The following is a 15,656-nucleotide window of genomic DNA, read 5'->3' as shown; positions in this document are numbered from 1 at the left end:
CGGGGGCCCGCGCCGTGGGCGGTGCGGCTGCTGAGGAGAACCCGAGTGGCCGGCGGGGTGTGTCCCGGAGCCCGCGCGGGCAGGAGTGAGGGCTGAGGCCGCCTCTGCCGCCCCCTCTTCTGCCCCTGCCCCGCAGCCCGCGGCCGGCCTCCCTCATGGACCCCAGTGATTTCCCCAGCCCGTTTGACCCACTGACCCTGCCAGAGAAGCCCCTGGCGGGAGACCTGCCGGTAGACATGGAATTCGGAGAGGACCTGCTGGAGTCCCAGACTGCCCCGAGCCGAGGCTGGGCGCCCCCCGGCCCCTCTCCGTCCTCGGCGGCGCTGGACCTGCTGGATACCCCCGCGGGCCTGGAGAAGGACCCTGGAGTAATCCTGGACGGAGCCACTGAGCTGCTGGGGCTGGGGGGGCTGCTCTATAAAGCCCCCTCCCCCCCGGACGTGGATCACGGTCCTGAGGGGACCCTCGCGTGGGGCTCGGGAGATCAGACCCTGGAGCCTGGCCAGGGCGGCCAGAGCCCTGAGGTGCTGCCGCCCGCCCCGGGGGCGGGGGCGGACCCCTCCTCGCCGGAGGGGCTGCTAGAACCTCTGGCTCCAGATTCTCCGGTAACCCTGCAGCCCCCCCAGGTTGGAGAGGAGGAGACAACTTCCGTAGCTACAAGGAAAAGGGGCTCCCCTAGGCAGGAGGAGGAGCTTCCCCAAGGGCAGCCACAGAGCCCCAATGGCCCCCCTAGCCCTTCAGTGGGGGAGACTCTGGGGGATGGAATCAGCAAGTCTCAGACCAAACCTGGGGTCTCTAGCCCCCCTGCACATCCATCCTTGCCAGGTAGGTTGTCCGATCCCCTGGAGAATCAGGGCCGGAGAGGGTGGAGGGAAGGAGGGGTGGCTCCGTGCTTGGGGAGGCGAGGCGGAGGTGAGAGCCGGGAAGTGTGTGGAAGGAGTTGGGGTTTGGGAGGGAGAAGTGCGAGGGGATGGTGAAAATTAGGGAACCTGGGGCAGGGGGAAGTGCGGGGCGCGAGGATGGGGTAGTTTCAGGGAATGGGTTGAGAGGAATAGATTTGATGGGAGAGGTTCCCTTTTTCATAACCCAGTGGGGTTTTGGAGCTGGGGTCGCTCCCTCAGGATTTGTGAGAGGACGCTAGAACAGCTGGAAAGCCGGAAAGGTCTTCTTGCCCTAAGATCTTTCTAGCTGTTGGCTTCGAGGTGGGAGTGGGGTTTCTGCGATTAATGAATGGTAATTAGGTTCTGGAGCCCCAACAGCCTACTATTTCAGGGGAAGGGTAGACTGCAGAGCCTAGGATTGTGCCCCTGATAGGGAAAGGACAGCCTAGCACTCCCCTGCTCTGCCTAGTGGTGTCCTCTCTCCAGACTGTGACCAGGGTCTTGGGACTTACATAACCACCCAAGTCCAGGGCAATTTACCCATACACTGATGCTTTCTTTTCCTCTTGCTTCCTGTGGGTGGTTGCATTTGTTTTTGTTGGTAAAATATAAATTCTCCTTGAAAGGTATATTACCTGTGTTTCCTTAGTTCCCAATAACTGAGACAGAAATCTCGTGAGAAGGGTAGGCTTTATTTAAAATGGAGAATGTCTGCAACCCCCCTATAGTGCAGAGCCCTGAGGTGACCCTGAGAGGGGCCCCAAGAAGCCACAGGCACTCAAGTTTTCCCTTTCAGTTTTGAGTCAGGTTCTTCCCCAGTAATGGATTGCGTGGAGGGGGGGGTTGGGCCAGGGAAGGGGTGGCAAGGGCAGGCTCACGATTTAGGGTGTCTTCTGCTTCCTTTGCAGGAGATGGTCTGACTGGGAAGGCAATTGAGAAGCCACCTGAGAGGGTGAGGAAGGAGTCTGGTTCCCCCTGTAGCTCTAGGAAGGACAGACCCTTTATTTTCTCTCCTAGGTGTTGTGGGGAGAGAGCCTGCATGGAGTGTTAGAAGGAGTGGGGGTGGGGGGCTCTTGTGTCTACTGCTTCTTAAGAAGAAAGTCAGGCCTCCTTTTCTCCCCTCCTCTTAAGGGCTGGGCCAAGGGTCCCTACTCTCCTCTACTCCTCCATTTTCCTGCCCCTCCCTACTCGTACTCCCCTAACTCCCTGTATTTCTGTTAGCCTGGCCTTGGTGTCATCTTACCACCTTCCCATGTTTCCAAGGTACAGAAGAGAAGCGAGCGCGTTAGAAGAGCAGAGCCTCCAAAACCTGAGGTTGTGGATTCCACTGAGAGCAGTGAGTAGGATTTGAGGAAGTTTGGTCTGGAATTCTGGGTGTGAAGAGCCAAAGGTGGGACACAGAAAAGCATAGATCTTTCAGCTCCTATAGTGCCTCTCCATGCAGAGCTTGAAGTGTCTGTCTCCACTGTGGGTTGGCATGGGAACCAGGGGCAGTGGGGGAGATTAAAAACAAGAGCGTTGAGAATGGACAGTTCCCTGTTTCAGCTATGCCATCCCTGTCCCCGATGGTCTTTCTTAGAGCCCCTCCATTCCCCTCCCTAGAAGATTATCAAGAAACCTAGGGCAAGAGACATCAGTGGCTGAAGATACCAACGTAAATGGGGAGAGCAGGGATCCCAGAGTCAGGACTGAACTGTTACTCTGGTCATCAGATGGCCTGCAGCCTGGTCTGGCAGCCTTTTCTCACTGACACCCCCTTCCTCAGTTCCAGTGTCAGACGAGGATTCTGATGCCATGGTAGATGATCCCAATGATGAGGACTTTGTGCCATTCCGGCCCCGGCGCTCTCCTCGCATGTCCCTGCGCTCGAGTGTGGCACAAAGGTCTGGGCGCTCTTCAATGGGCACTAAGATGACTTGTGCCCATTGCCGAACACCGCTGCAGAAGGGACAGACGGCCTATCAGCGCAAGGGGCTGCCTCAGCTCTTCTGCTCTTCGTCTTGTCTCACTACTTTTTCCAAGAAGCCCTCGGGCAAAAAGACCTGTACCTTCTGCAAGAAGTGCGTGAGAATCAGGGTTGGGGAAGCAGGGATCAGGAGGGGAGTAGTGGATAAGATAGTGTTGGCAAGAACCAAGCAGCACAGAGCTGGGAGAGAGCAATTAAGGGGAAGAATCAGAGAATATTTACTTTGTGGTCGTCAGTCCCGGGGGTGACTGACGTGAGAAGGTGGTCCTAAGTAGATATTCAAACCTGTTCCTACCTCCAGGGAGATCTGGAACACCAAGGAGTCAGTCGTGGCACAAACTGGTTCAGGAGGCTCCTTCCATGAGTTCTGCACGTCTGTCTGTCTTTCCCTGTATGAGGCCCAGCAGCAGCGCCCAATTCCCCAGTCTGGGGATCCTGCTGATGCCACCCGCTGCAGCATATGCCAGAAGACTGGAGAGGTGAGACACTCATTGAAGCTTATTTACAGGGTCTGGCCAGCCTTGACCTGCCCCTCCACTTCCGGGGCTGCAGGGGCCAGACCCTGTGGACAAGGGGGATGGGGAGGAAAGGCAGCCACCATGAGGGAGCATATTCAAGGATAGAGCTTCTCCAGGATGTATGCAGCTGGCTTCCCAGGACCTCACCATCAAGTCGGCAGCCTGATGCACAGGTTGGGGGGTCCCTGGGCCCACTGTCTGCTGTGAAGGTCTAGGGTGAGGTGGGGGCTGTCCTTCATTGGGGCGGGCGGTGGTGGCCAGGCCCCATCTCAGGGTGTGTGTGCGTGTGTGTGGCAGGTCCTGCACGAGGTCAGCAATGGCAGCGTGGTGCACCGGCTCTGCAGCGATTCTTGCTTCTCCAAATTCCGGGCCAACAAGGGACTGAAAACCAACTGCTGTGACCAGTGCGGAGCTTACATCTATACCAAGACCGGGAGTCCTGGCCCTGAGCTGCTCTTCCACGAGGGCCAACAAAAGCGGTTCTGCAACACAACGTGCTTGGGGGCATACAAGAAGGTGGGGCCGAGGGAGTAGTGCGTTAGAGGGTTGTGGAAGGGGGTGTGGTTCTTGGGTGATAAATAAAGGTGCCTGATGGGTCGAGGGCTGGGAGAAATAAAACAAATAAAGGGGGATTCAATTGTATCTGTTATGTTTTATTTTTGAAGCTGGCTGGTGGACACACAGGTCTTTGTTATATCGTCACCTATTCTTTTTTGTATGCCTGAACTATTTCATGTTTAAAAAATTTAAAAAATAAAAGTGAAGGGACAAATCCAGCCTCAGCCTCTCCTTCCCCATCCTCACAGAAAAACACACGTGTGTACCCATGTGTCTGGTGCAAGACCCTGTGTAAGAACTTTGAGATGCTATCACATGTGGATCGTAATGGCAAGACCAGCTTGTTCTGTTCCCTGTGCTGTACCACTTCTTACAAAGTGAAGCAGGCAGGGCTCACTGGTAGGTGCAAAGCCCTCTTCTCTGAGACCCCTGCTGGCCTTCCTTCTACCTCCCATACTCCCCTCTTTTAAAGCAAACCCTGCTGCCCGACCTCAGCCCCAACTACGTCTTCCCGTGGATTTTCTGTTCCATTTCTGCACTGCCTTACACCTTCTGTGTGCTCTCTTCCTTTCTCTCTTTCCTCTTCCTTTCTCTCTGTCTGTCTGTCTGTCTCTCTCTGTCTCTCTTTCTGTCTCTCTCTCTCTCTGCCCCAGGCCCTCCCCGACCCTGCAGCTTCTGCCGCCGCAGCCTTTCTGACCCCTGTTACTACAACAAGGTTGATCGCACAGTCTACCAGTTCTGCAGCCCCAGCTGCTGGACCAAGTTCCAGGTACTCCAGACCCTGGACCAGGGATAAAGGGTGTGGTAACAGACAGAGGGCAGGAGAATTGGGGTAGGTAGGCATGGGGAAAGCAAAGAATAAGCCTGAGTTCCCTCTCCCCCAGCACTGCACACATCTTGCCCCTCCCTTACTTTTCTTCCCTCCAGCATGCAAGCCCTGAGGGGGGCATTCACCTGAGCTGTCACTACTGCCACAGCCTCTTCAGTGGCAAGCCTGAGGTCTTGGACTGGCAGGTAAGACCCTTCAACCCCCACCCACATCTTGCCACGTGTCTGAAGGAGCTCTTTCACTTGGATCCCACCAGGTTCAGATGTTACAGTTCTGCCCTCCTTGCCCTGTGCCCCCCCTCAGGACCAGGTGTTCCAGTTCTGCTGTCGTGATTGCTGTGAGGACTTCAAGCGGCTTCGGGGTGTGGTATCCCAGTGTGAGCACTGCAGGCAGGAGAAACTCCTGCATGAGAAACTCCGATTCAGTGGGGTGGAGAAGAGCTTTTGCAGTGAAGGTGAGGAGGTGGGGAAAGGGTGGAGGCCCTGTCCGTCTCAGCTGGGGAGAATGCTGGAGAAGGGAGCAAGGTTTGGAAGGTGGTCCTAGCAGGTCCTTCTGCTCAGAACGTTCTTCCCTATCTATGGTGAGGCTTTGGGCACAAGAAGCCGTTTAGAGGTTTCAGGTATGGTGCCTTGAAAAGATTGGGTCTCGTGCCTGTGGTTATCTTCATGTGTCTGGATGCTTTTTCCTCTTCTCTTTCCAGGCTGTGTGCTGCTGTACAAACAAGATTTCACTAAGAAGCTGGGCTTGTGCTGTATCACTTGTACCTACTGCTCCCAGACGTGTCAGCGTGGAGTCACTGAGCAACTGGATGGCAGCACCTGGGACTTCTGCAGTGAGGACTGTAAGAGCAAGTACCTGCTGTGGTACTGCAAGGTAAGGAGGGTTGGTATGTCAGAAAGGAGGGAGGCTGTTGTGCTGACACCAGAGTGTGGGCAGGTCTCCAGGAAGGGAAGCCTACCTCCGGTCTCCAAGGGGGACGAGCAGGGCTTACCCTAGGAGAGAGGGCCTAGCACATTTTACAGAAGCAGGTCTGACCATCCTGTCAACACCCTCAGGCTGCCCGGTGCCATGCCTGTAAGCGCCAAGGGAAGCTGCTGGAGACCATCCACTGGCGTGGGCAGATCCGTCACTTCTGCAACCAACAGTGTCTACTGCGCTTCTATAGTCAGCAGAACCAACCGAACTTGGACACCCAGAGTGGGCCTGAGAGCCTCCTGAACAGTAAGTCCTGGACAAGGGTACTCTGCACTGGCCTGGACTCCTATAACCTTAGACCTAACCCTGTGCTTCCTCTGTTGCTCTCATCTCATCCTGGCCAGAGCTCCTAGTGCTATGCTGTCTTTTAACTTCTAGACCATGCAGGTACCAGGAGGAATCTTGTTTAAATCTTCTCAGAGTTGGAATCTACTGATTTTTTCAATACTTTTGAAATATATTTGAAAAGTATTTTTGAAATATGCTCGAAACATTTTTGAAATATTTTTCAAGATATATTTTTAAGAAAGTGGGTGCCTACCTGGGTAGGAGGGGCATATAAGGACTATGGTTAGTTTTCAGAGAAAAGAAATTGTCAGCATAAATTCTACGTTTAATGATACTGAAAACTTACTGTTTCTGGATGTTATCTTGGTCCTTCCACCACTCTAGGAATACCAAACTCCTGAGGGCTATCTAAATGGAAGATTTCAAATTGTGAGTTTGGGGGAAGATGCAGTATTTCTTTCTTCTTGGTAGCCAGGAGCAAAGAATCTTCTTAGCTACTGTTACTGGAAGCTAGAGAAGGCTAGACCTGGGCTGACAAGGAAGGGAAAGCTTAGACTTGATAATTGTAGTTGGAGTATCTCTTAATGAAGCTCTCCTGGGACAGAGGTGAGGAAAATGGAGAACTAGTTCCTCTAGCAAGAGCATTCATTTGTTTTGATCTACAGGCCAGTCTTCTGAGTCAAAGTCCCAGACACCTTCTCAAACCAAAGCGGAGAACAGCAACACAGTGAAGACCCCAGAGGAAAATGGGAATTTGGGCAAGGTTAGGACAAAAGCCAACAGGGAGGATAATCTTGGAGGAGGGTACTATAGTCGGCAGCGCTAATGTTCCTTTGTCTCTGCAGATCCCTGTGAAGACCCAGTCAGCTCCAGCTGCTCCGACCCCTCCTCCACCCCCACCTCCCCCAGCAACACCCCGCAAAAACAAAGCAGCCATGTGTAAGCCGCTGATGCAGAACCGGGGAGTCTCTTGCAAGGTGGAGATGAAGTCCAAAGGGAGTCAGACAGGTAAGCCACAGTACCTAATGCCGCAGGTTGTATTCGAGTCCTGGACCTTCAGCCCTATGTCCAGGGGCTAGGCCAGGGCATTTCCTAGGTGACCAAAGGATCATGCATATGGTTGTTCTTCGACAGCATTTTCTCTATTTTTGGTTCAAGGGCAGTTTTCTGATATTAAGCACATGTTGGAGCTTTTAGGGGTGGCAGCTCAGCCTTGGGTCCTGGGTCAGATGTGATCTGTCTGGCAGGGACTCTGAGAAAACCCCTTTCTCGTCAGCAGAAGAGTGGAAGCCACAGGTGATCGTGCTGCCCATCCCAGTCCCCATCTTTGTGCCAGTGCCTATGCATCTGTACTGCCAGACAGTCCCGGTGCCTTTCTCAATGCCTATCCCGGTAAGTTTCCCTGCCCCTGCTGGATCGAGACTCACCTCTTTCCCTTACTCTCGCCAGCTGGCTGTCTCATTTTTTGGTGTGGTTCTTGGCCTTTAGTTGGGATTTGTGTCTCTAGGTGCCTGTGCCCATGTTCTTGCCTACTACTTTGGAGAGCACAGACAAGATTGTGGAGACCATTGAGGAGCTGAAAGTGAAGATTCCTTCCAATCCTTTGGAGGCCGACATCCTGGCTATGGCAGAAATGATTGCAGAGGCTGAGGAGTTAGACAAAGCCTCATCTGACCTTTGTGGTATTCTATGGATGGCAGTGATGCTGGAGATAGGGTGCTGCTAATCTGTCTCTCTAAGGGGGTGGAGAGTGGTGAACTTGGTGTCAAACGGAATGAGAAGAGTTGGGATCAGCCTCTGAAGGTCTGTATGGGTGCCAGATTGGAGATGCAGCAACTGAGCTGAATTCTCTGCCTCCCCAGATCTTGTGAGCAACCAGAGTGCAGAGGGACTTCTGGAAGACTGTGACTTGTTTGGGCCAGCCCGAGATGATGTCTTGGCTATGGCTGTCAAGATGGCCAATGTCTTGGATGAGCCTGGGCAAGACTTAGAAGCAGATTTCCCCAAGAGTGAGTAGGATTGAAAGCATTTATATCGTCAAGAAAGGCGTGTTCCTTGTGACCATGAGCATGCCCCTAAACAGTGGTTAGTGTTACCCTAAGACAGAAGGTTCTCATAGAGAATAGTGTTAGAGATAGCAAGTGTACTGATTTTACAGTCTTTTTGTTTTGGTTTTTTTTTTTTTCTTCCGGTACCGGGAATTGAACTCATGACCTTGTGCTTGCCAGGCAGGCGCTTTGCCACTGAGCTAAATCCCCAGCCCCTGATTTTACAGTCTTGTGTGCGTGGTTTTTTTTTTTTTTTTGAGACAGGGTCTTACTATGCAGTTTAGGCTGGCCTTGAACTTACTATATAGCTCAGGCTGGCCTCAAACTCATGGAAATCTTTCTGCCTCAGCCTCATGACTGCTGGTATTACAGGTGTGTGCCACCATGCCTGGCTGTTTTAGTTTTACTAAGACAGAGTCTCACTATGCATTCCAGGCTAGTTTGAACTACATAGCCCAAGCTGGCCTGAATCCTCCTGCCTCAGCCTCCTGAATGTTAGGATTACAGGCATGCATCACCATGCCCATCTTATCTCTATTTTAAAGATGAGAAAGCTGCCAGGCGTGGTGGTGTGCACCTATAATCCCAGCACTTGGGAGGCTGAGGCAGGAGGATCACTGGGAGTTCAAGGCTAGCCCCAACTACATAATGAGTTCTCACTGAACTACTCAGTGAGACCGTGTCAAAAACAAAAAACACCTAAAGATGAGAAAACTGAGGCCCAGTGACTTGTCCAAAGTCAGCTGTCTAAAAGCAGGCAGAATTGAGATTAGAACTCCGGTGTGACTATAGAAACCACGCTGTCTCTAGAATTATTTGTATTTATTTTATTTTACCATATTTTTTTGAGACAGGTCTCACTTTGTAACTCAGGCTGGGCTTGAACTCACTGTGTAACCTAGGCTGGCCTGGAACTTACAGCAATCCTCCTGCCTCAGCCTCTCAAGTGCTAGGATTACAGGCGTATGCCACCACACCCAGCTATTTACTTCTAATTGTGAAAAAAAATTGCCATCGTCACCATTTTAAGTGTATAGCTCCCACTGTATATACTTACACTACTGTGTCTATGTTTGGTGTTTTTGTGCCTCTGAACATATTTTTGGTGTAACTTTGTGGCTCCCAGTTGAGTCCATGAAGCTGTCCAGGAGGCTCATTTTGAGTCAGGTGGGCAGAGTAGCAAGGGTGTGGTAGGACTGTAAGACTGAGGTCTTAAAAGAGTGCTTTCTTCTTTTTTCCCTTCTGTTAGATCCTTTGGACATCAACCCTAGTGTGGACTTCCTCTTTGATTGTGGCCTAGTAGGGCCTGAGGATGTGTCTACTGAACAAGACCTTCCCCGAACCATGAGAAAGGTGAGGACGGGGACAACTGTATCCACAAAAGGAGGTTGGAGGCTCAAAGAGGAGGGATGGCTGTGCCTGTAGCCAAGCCAGCAACCCTAATTTGATCTCTAACCTCCTCTCTCTAGTATGGGGAACACTGAGATATAGCCAAACTTCGTTGTCCCCCCAGTTTACAAAGTTATCAGAGCTGTTCTGGAGCTCTGTACCATGGAGGCTTCATGTGTTCTTACCTCATCCCCCATCCTTGATGGTGAACACTGATGCCACCCTGGCCTTGCTTCTGCCATCTCACTCCTTTCTCTCCTACTCCAGGGTCAAAAGCGGCTGGTGCTTTCTGAAAGCTGTTCACGGGACTCTATGAGCAGCCAACCTAGTTGTACTGGTCTCAACTATTCATACGGTGTCAATGCTTGGAAGTGCTGGGTGCAATCAAAATATGCCAATGGAGAAACCAGCAAAGGTGATGAACTGCGCTTTGGCCGTAAGTACCTAGGGGAAGAAAGGAGGGCGGAGGAGGAGGAGAAAGGGAAAAGAGGCTTGCCTGTAAGTCAGCTGAACATGTCTGGGAATGATAAGGGTATGATCATGTAAGGGCACCCTGTGAAGTGGGGAAGATTTGTAGATTAAAAAGAGATGCTGGCTGGGCATGCTGGTGTACACCTGTAATCACAGTACTCAGGAGGCAGAGGCAGGAGGATCACTGTGAATTCAAGGCCAGTTTGGACTACTTAAACAAGTTCAAGGACAGCCTGTACTACATAGCAAGACCCTGTCTCCAAAACAAAACAAAATAAAAAAAAATTAAAAATAAAGAGAGGTGGTGTGTCAGTTCAAGGCTGAAGGCTTGTTTTTGCAGTTTGTTCAGGAGCTAAGTGTGACTAAAGGGTTAGTGGTGGTAGAGCTAAGTGCAGTTCTCCATGCTGTACTTTCTTAATCCCACCCACTCCCACTACCTATCATTGCAGCCAAACCCATGCGTATCAAAGAAGATATTCTCGCCTGCTCAGCTGCTGAGCTCAACTATGGCCTGGCCCAATTCGTGAGAGAAATCACTCGACCCAACGGTGAACGATACGAACCTGACAGTATCTACTATCTGTGTCTTGGCATCCAGCAGGTACCCCTTGCACACCATCTTGTTTCCTGTCACTTTCAACAGAGCAGGCAGGGTCCTACTAGAACTACATTGGTCTCCTACCCCAAACAGGCAGCTGGCTTTAACCTCTTGTAAAAAAATAGGACGTGAAATGTCAGTACTCCCATAATCAGAGCTTGATACTGGGACTGTTAGTCAAGGAGCAGTCTTCATTGCTATGTGGTTCCCCTTTGTCTTGGTTTTTTTTTTTTTTTTTTTTTTTGGTTTTTTTCTCCGGTACCGGGAACCGAACTCACGACCTTGAGCTTGCCAGGCAGGCGCTTTTGCCACTGAGCTAAATCCCCAGCCCCGGTTCCCCTTTGTCTTGAACCCATTGTCAGAGGAGAAGTACGAATGGGACTGGGCTCCTTGGGTGGTAGGGTGATGTTTAGTTCTCACTGGGAGAGGTCAGTCACACTGACAAGAGAGTCTGGGTTTCTGAGGAGTATTTTCTCCAAGCCTGCTCCTCGTCTGGCAAAGCCTCATACTTCAGAGGTGTAGGAACCAGGCCTGGGGCCTTCAGCATCGCTGTCTTTCCTTTAAGACTTACAAGTCTGGCTTTATGTGTTTTGTTTTGTTTTGTTTTTTTGGTGGTACCTGGAATCGAACTCATGACCTCATGTTTGCGAGGCAGGCACTGTGCCACTGAGCTGTATCCCCAGCCCCAATATGTGTCTTTTTCCTTTCTCCAGTACTTGCTTGAAAATAACCGCATGGTGAACATTTTCACGGACCTTTACTACCTGACCTTCGTTCAAGAACTCAACAAGTCCCTGAGTACCTGGCAGCCCACTCTTCTCCCCAACAGTAAGGGACAGGGACTTAGCAATCTTAGAAGTTCCCTTTCTTCTCTTTTTCCCACACAGAGGCCTACCATTTTTCATAAAGGGTTCAAGGGCAAGAACATGTAATTGGGTGCCTCAGGGTTTAGAGCTAGAGGAGCAGGAGCCCCTGCCCTTGAATATGAGGAGAGAATCAAGATTTAGGTGTAGCTGGGCGTGGTGGCACATGCCTATAATCCCAGCATTTGGGAGACTGAGGCAGGAGGATCAGTGCAAGTTGGAGGCCAACCTATGTAATCGGTTCAAAGCCATCCTGAACTACAAAACGAGACCTTGTCTCAAAAAAACAAAAACAGTAAATACCTTAGGTCTGAAGAGTTATCTCTGGGACAAAAAAAAGATGGCTCAGGTTTGGGTGGTAAGTAAAGAAAGAACTCCTGATGTTGCAAGACTTCAAGGTTTATGTCTACCTGCTTACAACTTGAGGATGTGAGAGAAGCTCCAAATGCAGGTAGAAAGTGTATAAAAATGCTGAGTTGTTGTGTAGTACAGCTGAGTGTCAGGGTCTTTATATAATGGTCACTCCCCAAATGACAAGTGTTTGGTAAGTATGCATGCACAGGACTCGAGCTTGGGAGAAGCAGTTGGGTTTGGGTAGTCCATTCTGAGCGGCCTCTCCCCTTGCTTATTGCAGATACAGTGTTCTCACGAGTGGAGGAAGAGCATCTCTGGGAGTGCAAGCAGCTGGGGGTCTACTCACCCTTTGTCCTTCTCAACACCCTCATGTTCTTCAACACTAAGTTTTTTGGACTGCAGACAGCTGAGGAACACATGCAGCTCTCTTTCACCAATGTGGTGCGGCAGTCACGCAAGTGTACTACACCTCGAGGCACCACCAAGGTGGTGAGCATCCGCTACTACGCCCCAGTCCGCCAGAGGAAAGGGCGAGGTATGAAGCTGTCCCCCTCCTTTGTTTTTGCTGCATCTCTACTTTCCTACCACGCTACACCATTCTTGCAAGTTGGCCCTCTCGTGTCACCAGCTTCCCTCTTTTTCCTGTGTTTGCAGAAAAGGTGAAAACAGCCAGTCCTAGCTGTCAGGCAGTGGCTATTGCATAAGTAGGAGGTCACCTGGCTGCCCGTTCCCCATATTTCTTCATTTCAAGGCAGTTTGTTCGCTTACCTAATGTTTCGGGGGGCTAGATGTGTAGAAAGCTGCTAAGATGCATCGGGGTGTCAGAGAGAATCAACAGAGTGAGTGACAGGCTTTCTATGATTTAGAAACTATCTTAGCTTCCATTCTGTCTGGCCCTGGAATTGTGTCCTGTCTGTGGGTACTAAGGTCCCTTCTCTGGACCTGCACCTCTACCTGGACTGATGCATGGGGTTGGAGGGGCTAACGCTGTGTCTCTGTCCTGGAAGGCAAGCCCCACATTGCAACAGGGTCTCTTTCATCCCTCTGTATTGTGTAGCTTCTTTCACCTCTTTAAGATATCAACTTGGGGGAGATTTTAAAGAGAGACTTTGGCGGTAAGAATGGGGAGGCAGGTAGGCTGCCAAGCAGCACCCCTACAGAGTGTTTGGTTGGTATGGAGAGATTGATGCAAGCTTTTTGTTTTGTTTTTGTTTTTGGTACCAAGAATAGAACTCAGGGCCTTGCACTTGCCAGGCAGGTGCTGTGCCACTGAGCTACATCTCCAGCCCTGGAGAGACTGATACACACACATACACATGCACACACACACACACACACACACACACAAACACTCATCTTTGTGGTGCTTCGGATAGAAATCAGGACCATGCATGTACTAGGCAAGTGTTCTACCTCTGAGCTACATCCTCAATTTCCCCTTATTTCTTTTTGAGTTTGTATGTTGTGCCCCAAGACCTTCCCCTTATGTCCCGAATTATCCTCTGGAAGGTAGCTTGTTGAGCCTACTCTTTTTTTTTTTTTTTGTAGTACTGGGAATTGAACTCACAGCCTCATGCTTGCCAGGCAGGCACTGTGCCACTGAGCTCCATCCCTGGCCCCTTGGTTTGGTTTTTTGAGGCAGGGTCTCACTATGTAGTTCAGGCCAGACTTGAACTCGCAATGATCCTCCTGCCTCAGCCTCCCAAGTACTGGAAGTACAGTGTGCGCCACAACACCCTCCATGAGCCTGTACTTTTAATGAGTCTAGGTCATTTTCCTCCTCTACAGATACGGGTCCTGGGAAAAGAAAGAGAGAAGATGAAGCCCCTATCTTAGAGCAACGTGAGAACCGCATGAATCCCCTCCGCTGCCCTGTCAAGTTCTATGAGTTTTATCTCTCAAAATGGTGAGTTGGAGGGTTTTTGGGAATGGCTTCGGCACACAGACCCAAGGGATCTTCTTTGCCTTGGTACTGATCTTCTGTGTTCCCTGCGCCCCATTGTAGTCCTGAAAGCCTCCGGACTCGAAACGATGTGTTCTACCTGCAACCCGAACGGTCCTGCATCGCTGAGTCGCCTCTTTGGTATTCTGTGATCCCCATGGACCGTAGCATGTTGGAGAGCATGCTCAATCGCATTCTGGCTGTGCGGGAAATTTATGAGGAACTGGGTCGTCCTGGGGAAGAAGACCTGGACTGAGGCCATGTGCCACCTGTGTCCATCTTTCACATCAGTGTCCATCCTGTGGTCCTGTCCTGCAGGGTGAATGGCCCAGGAACCAGTGCTACTCATTCTGAAGGGCCCTGACTACCCCTTTCTACTCGCCCATTCCTTGCCTTCCCTGGGAACTGCTGACTTACCTTCTTCAGTACTACTTGACAACCACGGGGCCTCGTATCAGGGCTAGCTCCCCAGTGATGGGCAAAAACCAGCTGGCTCACTTTCTTTGTGCTTCAGAGTAAATCCTTTTTCCTGGGGCCAGACTCTGGATGGAGTGTCAGTAGCTCTGGTGATCCTGTTGGCTTTGGGTTTCCTGATCCACCTGTGTAGATGAAGCCCCTTATTCCTAGTCTGACCTAGGGAAGAACAAAGCTGCCTTCTCTGCCCTGTGCCCTCTCCCTTCTTCCTCTTCCCCAGTACCATGGTACCATGTGAAAGGGTCTCGTCTGAAAGGTGAATGATGAAAGTAACAAGGGGACCATTTACCTAAAACACAGAGCTTGGAAACACTTCCCTCCCATAAGATAATTGGGTTTTGGCGCCCTCTCACCACCATGCCCCCACCCCACCCCAGTAAGCACCAACCCTTGATGCAACAGTTTTAAGAGTTCCAAATGCTTTCTTTTCCTCAAAGGCAGAGAATGACTCTTTAAGTATGGGGAGCAGACTCCTGTTGTGTAGACTCCTGACCCTTGGTTTATGTGTTTGTCTCTCTCTGCCGTCTTAGGTTGGCATGAGCCACGGTGTCCACAAGCTTAGCCCCTCTGTAACTGCCTCCCTTTAAATCCATGGGCAGAGCTCCCAAGGCAAAACTACCTTCTGACTTGGTTTGAAGCTGGGTTCCTTGTTTTTGTTCTCCTTTATCATGAGAGCCAGGCCAAACCTATGGGGGCCTGGGTCATGCAGGATGGGGTCCGAGAGGAGCTGTTGGGGTTGTTCCTGCCCCTTCTATCTACATCTCCTTTCCCACCTTGCCTTTCTAGTCCCAGAAAACTATTAGTGTCCCACAAAGGGGTACCCAGTTCTTTCCCTATTGGCTTTGCTGTTCCTCAGCCTCTTTTTTGTGTTTTTATAACTGTCATCAGTTTAGCCATTGTTTAAATTGTATATATTGTTCTGAGGCTCCTGGCTTATCCCTTCAGTGAGCCGTGCCTGCCCTTGTGTTGTAGTGAGAAGTTGTTGTCAAAACTAACCTTCTGTCTCTAAAATTGTTTGTTTCAAATAAAGAGTTAAAATTGTCCTTTGCCTTCTCTGGAGGAGGGAGAGTGATGTTTGGAGGGCTGAGGAGCATAGACCAACAACACTGTATAACTTCAGCTCCCTCAAAGTGTAAGGTCAGGTCTCCCATCTCAGTTTGAGAATCATTCTTGCATACCTCACTAAATGAACCTACTAGAAGTGTCATGGTTCTTTTGTTTTGTTTTTTTTTTTAAAGATAAAAGGAGGGAAACATTAACAGACATACAACATTTTACAACATATCACAAGCACAATACAGAGTTACAAACAAAGTTGGTTTTTGTTCTTGAGGCAGGGTCTTGCTATGTAGTTCAGGCTGGCCTTAAATTCACTATGTAGCCCAGGATGGCCTTGAACTCTTGGCAGTCCTATTTTAGCTTCCTGAGTGCTAGGGTTACAGGCATATGCCACCATGTCTGGCTAGAAATGTCCTTTTTAATAACAAGTTTACACATAATGA

General features: G+C 50.6%; 1 protein-coding gene across 6 annotated transcripts in view; it reads left to right on the top strand.

The window, feature by feature from the left end:
- Positions 1-15,197, top strand: part of Zmym3 (zinc finger, MYM-type 3) — a 16,487-nt gene extending 1,290 nt beyond the window's left edge. For 3 of the 6 annotated variants that reach the window (XM_005401657.2, XM_013502868.1, XM_005401656.2), the window contains exons 2-25: positions 137-825; positions 1,790-1,833; positions 2,145-2,217; positions 2,647-2,941; positions 3,149-3,326; positions 3,663-3,881; positions 4,172-4,322; positions 4,577-4,692; positions 4,851-4,937; positions 5,056-5,206; positions 5,453-5,625; positions 5,808-5,973; positions 6,681-6,778; positions 6,861-7,023; positions 7,292-7,407; positions 7,523-7,697; positions 7,878-8,024; positions 9,313-9,416; positions 9,720-9,888; positions 10,373-10,524; positions 11,235-11,349; positions 12,019-12,273; positions 13,527-13,644; positions 13,744-15,197. In XM_005401657.2, coding sequence (XP_005401714.1) covers positions 156-825; positions 1,790-1,833; positions 2,145-2,217; positions 2,647-2,941; positions 3,149-3,326; positions 3,663-3,881; positions 4,172-4,322; positions 4,577-4,692; positions 4,851-4,937; positions 5,056-5,206; positions 5,453-5,625; positions 5,808-5,973; positions 6,681-6,778; positions 6,861-7,023; positions 7,292-7,407; positions 7,523-7,697; positions 7,878-8,024; positions 9,313-9,416; positions 9,720-9,888; positions 10,373-10,524; positions 11,235-11,349; positions 12,019-12,273; positions 13,527-13,644; positions 13,744-13,936 — 4,128 coding nt within the window. In that variant the 5' untranslated portion in view covers positions 137-155 and the 3' untranslated portion in view covers positions 13,937-15,197. The remainder of the gene's footprint in view (positions 1-136; positions 826-1,789; positions 1,834-2,144; positions 2,218-2,646; positions 2,942-3,148; positions 3,327-3,662; positions 3,882-4,171; positions 4,323-4,576; positions 4,693-4,850; positions 4,938-5,055; positions 5,207-5,452; positions 5,626-5,807; positions 5,974-6,680; positions 6,779-6,860; positions 7,024-7,291; positions 7,408-7,522; positions 7,698-7,877; positions 8,025-9,312; positions 9,417-9,719; positions 9,889-10,372; positions 10,525-11,234; positions 11,350-12,018; positions 12,274-13,526; positions 13,645-13,743) is intronic. The other 3 variants (XM_013502869.1, XM_005401660.2, XM_005401659.2) reach the window with 3 other exon arrangements.
- Positions 15,198-15,656: the final 459 nt, after the last annotated feature.

Source organism: Chinchilla lanigera, unplaced genomic scaffold, assembly GCF_000276665.1.
Source record: "Chinchilla lanigera isolate Chin_1 unplaced genomic scaffold, ChiLan1.0 scaffold00074, whole genome shotgun sequence".
NCBI classification, from domain to species: Eukaryota; Metazoa; Chordata; class Mammalia; order Rodentia; family Chinchillidae; genus Chinchilla; species Chinchilla lanigera.
The sequence above is the reverse complement of the archived record's forward strand: the minus strand, read 5'-3'. Positions and strand labels throughout refer to the sequence as shown.